Here is a 10,943-nt window from a genome sequence, read left to right on the forward strand (position 1 = left end):
GGAGCAGTAGTGTAGAGCTAATGGAACAAGAAGTCATCTGGAAACAAATCTAAGTATAAATCATATCTTAGGTGAGCATAGACATTAGGTGTTGTGATTAAAAATGTTGTTTTACCTATTATTTCATTTACGAAAAAATTTAGCGTTGAAACCAGTTAATAGGTTTGATTTTGAGTTAAACTAAGTCTCCGTTGTGTCTTTTATTTTATGGTTTAACTTTACAGTTTACAATTAATTCATACCTTGTGGTATACTTGTTTTAAGTTTGTCTTCACGTACGGTAAGATTTTGTCGATGAGTTTCATAGTTGTTTGGCTCTGTTTGGCTTCAAACATTGGTCCACTAAAAATATGAATACAACTTTGCGAAACTGTACATATTGATCGGAAAATATCGTAGTATTGTATTATCATTTTTGAACCACAAATTAGTCTAAGAAATTATTCGGCCTTCTCTATCTTCCTCCAAAAAAAAGGATGTTATCATTCCCGCATTATTCAAGTCATATTCGCATTTTTTAGGCCTTATTCGTTCTAAAACCTAGATTTTGATCATTTAAATAAATTAATCCCAATCTAACTTCTCAGGAATATTCTTTGTTTTTCACTGAGTTCAATTTACATCTCAAAATTTTCAAGCTAGTTTATCTGTTGTAATTGTAACTGTTTAATTTACAATTATTTGTAGTTCATAAAATTTGTAAACATGGAGTGAATTTTTAAAGTCAATATTTTCCTCAGAAGCCTTAAAATGTTGCTCTGTTTGGAGTTAAAATCCCACAAATACTCCTTATATTTTATGTCAAGTCAACGGCACCTGTGAGACCATTTTATCAATATTTCAAGTAAATTCGGATTAATGCCTTTGTTCAAGCTGAAGAGAACATATATTTTCTCATTATTTTAGTATTTAAAATAAAGGTAAATAGAAATTCTAAGCTGTTTCATAACACGCTCCACGGTAATTCCGTGAACTACGTCAAATCAATGGACGTTCGGTGGTGTTCGAATTTTTAAAGCATTTATCGCTTGTCGTTAGTTAAGATAGTTATTTTTGATCAGTAAGAGGATTTTCATAGGTGTCGGAGTATTTTCATGTAGTTTTTCATTTGTTTAAATGAGGATGTGGTCTAACGCTAAGCATTGAAGTGGAATAACGTGATTGATCTTCAATCGATCTTCTTTTTTTGTCCTGAAAGGTCCTCCCTTTCGTGTGTTTGGAACTCTAGTTGGAATATTTTTTCATATTTTCTGCTTTAACGACTGTTCTAATTTATGTAAAAGCCGAAAATGCTAAATTATTCTGGAAGATATTCAACTAGAACTAGCTTCGAAGTGCTGAATTTTGATATTTCCTTAATTTCTCTGCTGCTTCCATCATTAATCAGAACTATATAGGTTTTTTTGAAGCTTTGTCTCAAACTAATCACTCAGTTGTTTAATTCAATGAAAAAATTCAAAAAAATTCAAATAGTATAAGCCAACTCGAAATAATAGGTAGAATTCAAGCGTATGTCATTTTTGAGATCAGGTCTGCCTGGACGATCACGTCTTCCTTTTTAAAAGAGAACCTAAGATCCTGAAAATGGAATAAATAACAACGTACCTGTTGACTTTATATCCATGAGAGTGTTATATTTTGATATGGGCACAGTATCCAATGCACATGGTAAACATTCTAAAATTAGGCATGTACAAGTTGATTGATTTTTTTCTTCTGTATCAAGCCTAGGATCGAACCAGAAGTTTCGATACCAGGGAATCAGTAGATCACAACCTGCGTAATAGAAGCCTAAGACCGCTTAAATTCTAATTTTTTATAGAATATTACTAAAGATTTCTAGTTTTTTTAAATAATTATATGTAATGAAGGGTTAGCAGGACTGTTTAGTACAATGATAGGTTCCAATCCTTTTCCTCAGGATTTCTTCGGAAGAGCAAGGACGCTAGGTTCCATAGAAGCGCTTTGAACCATAACTGTTTGAGAAGACGTTACTAATTACTACTACTTACCATATCAGCTATACATTCATCAGTGTAGGAGTAAACTTTTCATTTCTAGCGTTGTTGATTTTTTCTTGCAGAAACTGAATAAAATAATGGAAATAGTTTCAAAAGAAACAATTTACAGGGCGTAAACAATGGCCAAGTTATAGTAATTTACAACTATACTGTACATTGCAACTATTCACATTGAAATGTAGCGATTTAAAATTTTTTTCATTTATGCAGGCTCCAAATTATGGATATTACTATTAATTAATGGATTGGTTTAGAATTTGTTAATGTCCTAGTGAACGATGGTTTGGAAAAAAAATTTTTGCTATCTTCACAGAATACGCAATGTTTTAGGAATGAATCCTCGCTCAACTGCTCTATCCAGGGAAGCTATCTAGTTGGTAATCTTTTTTCAATATTTTATCTAAAAGTGTACATTTAAAGAAAAAATTCACTTACTGTCCGCAATCTTATCGATCGAAGCACAATCATAAAACAAATCATCTACACAATCAGTAAATTGGAATATAGCATACGTATAACTATAAGTTACGTTTATCCACGAATAATATCCTAAAATACCTTTCCAATTTCCGATACAGTACAAAATGCCACCCCTAACGTCTTCACTTTCGAGTCAAATTTGCTTTTTGGAGTTTGTCCCATCATATATTGTATCGATATGGCCATAGCCACCACAAATATAAAGTTATTGTTCATTTGAAAATCTGAAAAATATATTTTTGGTCACAAAAACGTATAAGAATATCGTTGCTCTGCTCATTTCTGGATAAAATAATAAATAAAACGGAATCTTTGAGGAGTTTGGCTCATACAGAAAACCTGAGCAGGATTTTATATCCTAGTTTGAACTGTGATCCTCACAATTTTCCGCTAATTTACGATTCATAGAAGAGGATCAAGAGATATACATATAGTGCAAAGATTGGAGCATATTGGAGTATGTGTGAACATGATCCTCTTTTTTTTTAAAAAAAAAACTATTAGTTTATTACAAATTTTTGGCAAGAACTTGGAATTTATTAATGAGAAAATGAAATTTCTTTTATATTTGTAGCACCTATTTGATATATTTCATCGAAATCGTTCAAATCCCTCGGATAATAACGACGTCAGATTTTGTTATCACGTTCTTCTTCTGGATAACTACCAAGTTCGGAGTGCAGAAGAAAATTTTCAACAGTGAGAATTTAAAATGAACAGTTTTTCTCGTCATTATGAACTCGAAAACTTTCTCTTCCTGTTCTTGATGTCGAGGATCCCAACGTGAAATTCTGCTAGAGTTTCTCTGGGGTCGATTTCGGTCATCAGGAAGAGATAATTGATTTAATTATTATTTTCTTGTATCACGTCTATGTCCATGTAGAAAGTTTCTAGTTCTCTTCAACTATAACTCGTCACTAGACAAATAAGATTTTTAAGGTCGGTTTTGATCCTCTCCTATCCAGCAGCAGGACTTTCTCGTCGGATGTTCGGGAAAATCGAGGTAATGATTCCCACGTTCGTCAGGACAAGGACATCAACTTCATCTACTCATTCGCTATCGCAAGCTTCCAGGAATAGTTATTTTCTGATGTCACAGACAGCTCTTTCGCCTCTGTCGGTCATGATCTTCTACGTTTTCGTCGCCAGTCCTTCAATGGAGTTTTCCGACACCCGTTGGTGTGAACGTACGTGAATAAACGTTTCTAGGAGCACAGACAGCTCATGCTATTTCGCTCTTCTGGAGCTACTGATTCAGATCTCCAGGAATCGAAGAATACTGTCCGCTGTTACCGTATCGAGAGAGAAATTATGTGCAGTTTTCTGGGAAACAGGCAATTATACGGAAGAGGAACAAATAGCAGGATTCAACAAGAAATTAAAAATTGCCTCGGTAAGTATGTCCAAATAATTTTCATGAGTAGCGATGTATGAGGATTGTCCTTAAAGGCATCACCCCACGAATCTGAGGTGGTGGAGATTTCAGGTGGAGTATTCGTATACAGGATGGGAGACTACGGAGAGGGGGGTGATTCCGTCCATTTCTTCCTAATTGCCGTAAAAAACGGCCCGGAAGATACGGCCTCATTCGTTTTGGCGCACCATTTTGTACAAGAGGTTCGATTGGAGCGCGCCAGTCTTGTGCGGCGCCGCATCTTCCGGGCCGTTTTTTACGGCAATTAGGAAGAAATGGACGGAATCACCCCCCTCTCCGTAGTCTCCCATCCCGTATACGAATACTCCACCTGAAATCTGCACCACCTCAGATTCGTGGGGTGATGCCTTTAAAGTATTTCGGGCGTAAAAAAATAGTGCGATAGCTCTGATGGATATTTATGTTTACATTGTAAGAGCATTCCTTTTTGTGAATCCGATGTTCCAAACAAATCTTTGGAATTATCACCAAATGGCGAAAAAAAAAAACAAAAAAAGAATTTATTTCCGAATAAATTCACAGAAATTGACGTTAATCTGGAGGGGATATAGGTGCACGTACGCGAGGTGGAGGACGAATTCCTGGCTTTTGTGGTTCATTCTTTGCTACAGAATCCTCAGCAGGTGTTGTTGATTCCTGTGCTTCCGATCTTGCCTGTGCATGGAATAACATTTTTATTTTTCTAAAAAGAACCGACGAATTATGTGAATTCGCTATAGGAATAACTTGGCTGAGAACTAGTATTTATAACTATCTAAAACTAGTAGTATATTAAAAAGTTATTGCGGTGATTGCTAGGATTACTGACGACATACCTGGATCCCCTCAGCCTCTTCCACCCCTTTTTGATATTTTAGTTGACCACCAACGCCAGTAGCATGTACAACTCTTGGATTTTTTGGTTGTAGTTCATATCCAGAAGGTGCAACGAGTTGCGCTTCTGTAGTCCAGAAAATACAAAGACCGATGAATAGGATGAAGAATTTCATTGGATCAGGTTTGTTGAAATGCATTTTGTACGGTCTGTTAGTGTAATGACCATGACCTACAGTTCTCGAGAAAACTTTAAGAACTGAAAATAACTGGTCGTTGAAATGTCACTTTTAATTATGACATCATTAATCATTGATTGATCATTGATTAACATCTGTTGATGGTAATTAATAATATGCATCAAAACCACTGGAATCGAAGCGATTTTCAGTGTTTTAAGGAAATAAATTGGTCCCACAGGAACCGTATGCCCTCATCTTTCATTTTTTCTTTCAGATGATAGAAGTGAAATCGCAATCCTCTTTCTGTAACAAATTTAAACACAATTTTTCCTTCATTTCCTTCTTTTTTCACCTTTTTCGAAGATATTTTTTGCAAAATGTTAAGTAGAAACTATTAAAATTTCAAACTTTTATTCACTATTATGTGTGTATTCATAATTTACAAAATTACGAGAATGTTAATATCTATTAAAATTTGAAATGTTTGGTTTTTTTTTTACTTGAACCCAATATTATACTTCACTCACTCACAGTAAACCCCTTTCAGCTGGAAACTTTAAAAAAAAGAGTCGAGTGTGCGCGAACTTATTTATTAGGAATTCTTTCTCAATAGATCCAGAGGAAATCCATAACTCTTTTCAAACCGACTGCTTTTGTCTTGTTTTTGTTTACCTTGTTCTTTTTCTGGTACCTGATTTTAATCATCGATAAGAAAATCGGATGAGAATTGTCTGTAACCCCTATCTTTTATACTGCGGTTGTTTTCTGACAGAGCAAATCCGAAAATTTTATTTGCTTTATTCATGCACACCTGAAACGTTCGTGAAACCCATATTTCGCATGTAAAATGTACAATTTTACGCAATCGCAATTCCTCTAGGATGAAATCGAGGATCAGAAAAGAGCGAATATGCTTTGAACTAAACTCGGTGTTTATACTCGTTTTGATTTCCGCAATCATTTCCTGCATCGTTGACTTGTTGAGCGTGGATCTGTGGAGATGTATGTGGCGGTGCCTGAAATTTGATAGTGCAGCACCTCAGTTATGGATAACATATGATCTTCTTCCACACTAGCGCTTTGCTCTTACCGTACCTTTCCACCTACAGCTACATTGGATGCTACCTTCGCTTCTGCTACAGGTGGAGGACCATCAATTGGAGCTGGGACTGGCCGGGGCATTGATGGCTGGTCCAGAAATCCAATCTTTTTTAAGGCCGCAGCGAGATTACTGAATAGTCCGATGAGTCGATTAGCAAGATTAATATATTGTCCAAACGAGGATATGAAGTCGGATTGAGCTCCGGACGGTCCGTTTGCTTCATCCACTTGTGATTGTATTCCGCTGTTTATATCCGCAATCATTGCAACGATTTCATCGTTACCACTTTGATCGACGGCGCCAGGCGAATCGAGGAATGGGCCAACGAAGCTGGCAACCTTCGAGAATATTCCTAGCACTTTTGTAAATAACGATATATAACCGCCAATTGATCCAATAAAATCTGACTGTACACCTGGTGGAGGTGGTGAGAAGTCGGCGAGCGCGGCATCGTACTGTGCAACCAGATCGCTACCTTGCGGCGCGTACTGTAGACGTCCTCGTAATTTATCAAGAAGACTTTGTATGAGTGCGATAAGTTCGGCAGGTGATTTTTTGGTCGCGATTTGCTCTGCTGTGTATGAAAGTTGATTTGAGCTCACTGCGCTAATCGGATATGGTCGTGGTTGAACTTTTTCGGCCGCTTCATATCCAGCTTCATTCGTTTCCGGAAGAGTACCATCGTATTGGCAAAAAACGAGCGATGTAACTGTTAGTAGTAGGACGTAGATCCACATTTTAGTCTAAATAATCCTAAATAATTCTGTTTAACAAAGGATTTTATTGTGAAGTACAATAATTCTATTATAAATTAGCTAAATGGTAGAGGAGTTTATGAAAACGAAAACGGCTTGGATGAGAGTGAATTTTCCCACGAAACGCCTATTTAATATGGACATGAAATGATACGGTTGAAGTTGATTTGACGGCGGTTTTGAAATGTTTAACAGATGTTATTCATTGTAAAATCGAAATTGTATACAAGTTAAAAGAGATAACCTTCAAAATGACTTAGTCAGAGGTGAATGAACTGTTTTCAATGAATCGATAGTCATTAAACAATAATAGAAGTATTTGAAATAGAATAAAAACTTGTATAATACATAGAATAAGAAAGAAAAATAGAATAAAAAGAGTCGGAATATTCCAGGACATTAATGACACACTGATGTTCCCACTATAATTCATTCCATAATTCATTTATAATATACATTCAATAAAATAATAAATTCTTTTCAATTTCATTGTTATAATACACACATATTTTATCCTATAATTCATTATTTTTCCACTGATCTTCTTCCACTATAATTTACATAAAAATTCAAAGATATCTAATTAGAACAAAGATATGAATACGAAAAGACAGTTTTCAAAAAATATACTTCGTCGCGCGTCCATCCAAGCTTAAAGTATATTCCTAAAGGAAGCAATAATCCATGAAAAACATCAGATTTTCTGTGACAGCATTTTTTTTTTCTTTGTGTCGTCTTTTTGTCAGATCTTCACATTCTCTGCTAGTGATTGGCAATAAGGTGAAGGTTGCATTTCCTTAAAGATAAATTTCTACTTACATTAATTTCAGTACCCGTTCAAACATGGGAGTATCTGTAATTCACAGACATGGATCGTTTTATTTTTAACTCATTACTGTGACAGTATTGCTCAAGGACATTCGCCCGGTTAAAGACATCACCCCACGAATCTGAGGTGGTGCAGATTTCAGGTGGAGTATTCTTATAAGGGATAGTAGATTCTGGATAGGAGGGTGATTCCCTCCATTTCTTTCTAATTGCCGTAAAAAACGGCCTGGAAGATGCGGTGCCGCACAAGGCTGGCGCGTTCCAGTTGAACTCCTTGTAGAAAAAAAAGTGCGCCAGAAAGCCCGAAGCAATACCTTCCGAGCCGTTTTTTACGCTAATTAGGAAGAAATGGACGGAATCACTCTTCTCCCCATAATCTACTATCCCGTATACGAATACTCCATCTGAAATCCGTACCACCTCAGATTCGTGGAGTGATGCCTTTAACGAAGAAATTCAGACTTCTTGTGGTGCTCGCTTCGCTCGCCTGCCCTGATCAATAAATACTTAAAGTAGGGGCACTTGCTGCAAATATTGGCCACAAAATCAAAGTAATTTTGTAGACCAATGTTTTTTTTTTCGCTCCTTTTTTAGAAAGATTGATGGAAGATTTCGTAATCATCTTGGCGAAGGTTTCAGGACTACATTACGAGAATATCTTAATCTTAACTTACTCTTAACTTCAAACTTAGTTTCACATATATTTTTTTCAGTACCGCTAAAACTTGAAAATATCACTCTAAATTTTAAGGTTTTCTCGTCTTTCTTCCAATCAACAGTTAAAATAAAATGATGAGATAGCACTAAATAACGTAAACGTCATCGTACCGATGACAATTATTCTCCGAACCACATATAATTATAATATTTACAACCACGTAAAAATACAAATTAACTTAAAGCCATCATATCACAAAATTAAAGATGTAGAGATCAATAATCGTCCTGAGAACTGGCGTGGGAAACGACGTTTTTTCCAACGAGGTACGTGAAGAACGTTCAGCACTTCTGCACGTGCCGCATACACGAGCGAGCGGCTAGAAATCAATGAGGTTTCCTCGCCAGCCTATTCAAGTGAAGCCAATGAGTAGGCTGCTGAGGGAACCGGTATTAGTACAAGGATGGCACGTTCAAACGTACCTCGTGTGAAAACACGAGGTACAAACACGTTCCCAACGCCATTTTTCAGGATGAATGGGGAAAATTGAAAGGGGACAGGCTCATACTCGCAGTCTACGTTCCGAACTCTATATTTTCCCCACAGTGATCCGGACATCGTCAGTTTCGTGATCTCTGCCTTTAAACAACGTCATCTGACAACTGTATCGTCTCCAAATTCCTACGTGCAAATATTTTGAGAGAGGCGCGGAAAACTGTTGTAATTCTGAAGTGAAGTGAAACAAACCTTGTTCCTGAGACTACTGACATCTTATTTCCACTTCTGGATTGAAAATTAGTTCAAATTCCAAGTAAGACCCTATCCAGAACGATGTACGAACATGAAGAAAGCATCCTTATAACGTCCTTATTCAGGTCTTCTCGGAACGCGGATAAACTGCTCCACCTGCCCATGATCATCAAAGGACAAGTTCCAAAAGAAGGGTGGATGGTCCTGGACAGAGTACTGCTTCGACGTGCCGGTCCTGTGTAGAGGTTTATACGGTCTCATTTGAATTGAACTGATTTGAAATCCGTTCTATTTACGTGACGATTCGTGTGCTGAGCGGTTGCTCTCGGCGGAGGTGGTAGGCGAGGCTTCGACAGTTTTTGTGTGATGGTTTTTTGTTGGTTTATGGATTTTCGTGGTTGGTGTCTTTGTTCCGTGGTAGTGTCGGTGTTCTGAGGGCATTGTGCTTCAATCTTAGCTTGTTTCTCGTGTTGATTAATGTGACTGTACATCAAGGGCATGGTCCGGTTATAATCGGATTCTTTAGTCATGGGACCCATTTTCATCGTTGCAGATGAGCGACCACGAGATGAACGAAGAACGCGAAGTGAACGAAGAGCCCGAAATGAACGAAGGGCACGAAATGCACGAAGAGCGCGAGGTGAACGAGGGGCACGAAATGCACGAAGAGCACGAAGTCGGCGAAGTGAGCGAAGACCGTAAAGCAAAAGTGGTAGCCAACATGAAAATCAAGCAGATGTTCCCGAAAAAGGATCATTGTGGCGATTCAATCCTGCTTTATAAGATAAGTACTATTGTTACTTACTACAAGATCTCCTCAGACGAGAGAGAGAGAGAGGGTTACTGTTTAAAAATCATCTGTAGTGTGTTCTATAAGAATTCTGGAATACTGTACAAAGTATTTCATTTTTTGTCGTATATTTTAGAATCTTTTGATTTGACTATTTTTAGGATCAACAGGGGAGAAGATGTGTTCGTCATATCCTGTATCTTTATGAGACTACTCCCGAGGGGGAACTTGAAGGAGGTGAAGTCTTGAGGAGTTTTAAAGAGTAAATGCAATTTAACAATAACTTATACGTATTGCAATGGATTTTTTTCTTTTGTAGATCCCAAATTCTTCGTGAGGGAGTACGTGGATGAGAGGGACTGAGCACATCTTCAACACCGCTTACATCTCGGATTCCACATGTTTTTTTCACATCTAACATCCATTTTTATTTTCACATTCCCTATATTGAAGAAGATTCACCGTTTTATCCTGTTACTGTAGTTAGTCCTGGTTTTTGGATTTCACTGTAGTTACCTTGTAGTTAATCCTTACGATGAAGAAGATTTCCCGTTTTATCCTGTTACTGTGTTGTTCACATTTTCGATAATTCATTGTAGTACCTTCTAGTTAATCCTGAAAATGAAGAAGAGTAGCAGTTTTATGTAATCGTTGGTAGTTTCAGTTTTTTTTTTTCGTTCTGGAAGTAATAAACCGTTAGTTTGAAGATAAGTGTATTACTGGATCTTGGAACTTAGTACTTTGTCCTCTGATAGGTTACGCATCGACACCTAAGATATCCATAGATGACTGGTCACTACAAAGGATATGGTACAAGTATAGTTAACACCAGCTTCAAGCTGCCCCATGCTGGCAATAATAGTCTTGGCATCACGCCAAAAGCTAGCTGTATGTGTTCTTTCCTGACAGCCATGCGGGGGAACTTTTCTGGATCTGACTACTCATCAGGTTGCATCTGTGTCAGTACAAAAAATAACAGGCTTAGTTTTGGTCGAGTATTTTTCCAGAATGATCTAGAGTTCCAGAAATGCTGTAGCCGTCGGAATTTTTAAATGTCCAGGAAACCTCCGTGTATCTGTAGTAATTCCAGCACTTTCTCTGTTTAGAGACACTGAACTACATCTCTAGT

The 10,943-nt window shown here is 37.1% G+C and overlaps 4 protein-coding genes across 7 annotated transcripts; 2 read left to right on the forward strand and 2 right to left on the reverse strand.

Moving 5' to 3' along the window:
* Positions 1-1,659: 1,659 nt before the first annotated feature.
* RB195_021302 (uncharacterized protein) lies at positions 1,660-3,935 on the forward strand (the record flags this gene model as incomplete). Of its 2 annotated transcripts, XM_064207963.1 has the most annotated exons (4): positions 1,660-1,668; positions 3,467-3,504; positions 3,576-3,688; positions 3,760-3,935. In XM_064207963.1, 4 exons carry the CDS (start codon positions 1,660-1,662, stop codon positions 3,933-3,935), a joined length of 336 nt encoding a protein of 111 aa, XP_064063843.1. The 2 variants fall into 2 exon arrangements, with proteins under 2 accessions (XP_064063843.1, XP_064063844.1); XM_064207962.1 differs by lacking the exon at positions 1,660-1,668 and having other exon boundaries at positions 3,487-3,504; positions 3,601-3,688.
* A 532-nt stretch (positions 3,936-4,467) lies between these two features.
* RB195_021303 (uncharacterized protein) lies at positions 4,468-4,949 on the reverse strand (the record flags this gene model as incomplete). 2 transcript variants are annotated; one of them, XM_064207965.1, is made up of 2 exons in its annotated part: positions 4,468-4,590; positions 4,752-4,949. In XM_064207965.1, the coding sequence occupies 2 exons, from the start codon at positions 4,947-4,949 to the stop codon at positions 4,468-4,470; spliced, it is 321 nt and encodes a 106-aa protein (XP_064063845.1). The 2 variants fall into 2 exon arrangements, with proteins under 2 accessions (XP_064063845.1, XP_064063846.1); XM_064207964.1 differs by having other exon boundaries at positions 4,752-4,925.
* Positions 4,950-5,851: 902 nt separating this feature from the next.
* Positions 5,852-6,770, reverse strand: RB195_021304 (uncharacterized protein; the record flags this gene model as incomplete). Of its 2 annotated transcripts, XM_064207967.1 has the most annotated exons (2): positions 5,852-5,947; positions 6,027-6,770. In XM_064207967.1, the coding sequence occupies 2 exons, from the start codon at positions 6,768-6,770 to the stop codon at positions 5,852-5,854; spliced, it is 840 nt and encodes a 279-aa protein (XP_064063847.1). The 2 variants fall into 2 exon arrangements, with proteins under 2 accessions (XP_064063847.1, XP_064063848.1); XM_064207966.1 differs by lacking the exon at positions 5,852-5,947 and having other exon boundaries at positions 6,018-6,770.
* Positions 6,771-9,577: 2,807 nt separating this feature from the next.
* Positions 9,578-10,177, forward strand: RB195_021305 (uncharacterized protein; the record flags this gene model as incomplete). The annotated part of the gene is made up of 3 exons (XM_064207968.1): positions 9,578-9,922; positions 9,976-10,051; positions 10,134-10,177. 3 exons carry the CDS (start codon positions 9,578-9,580, stop codon positions 10,175-10,177), a joined length of 465 nt encoding a protein of 154 aa, XP_064063849.1.
* Positions 10,178-10,943: the final 766 nt, after the last annotated feature.

This window comes from Necator americanus, chromosome X (genome assembly GCF_031761385.1).
Source record: "Necator americanus strain Aroian chromosome X, whole genome shotgun sequence".
NCBI classification, from domain to species: domain Eukaryota; kingdom Metazoa; phylum Nematoda; class Chromadorea; order Rhabditida; family Ancylostomatidae; genus Necator; species Necator americanus.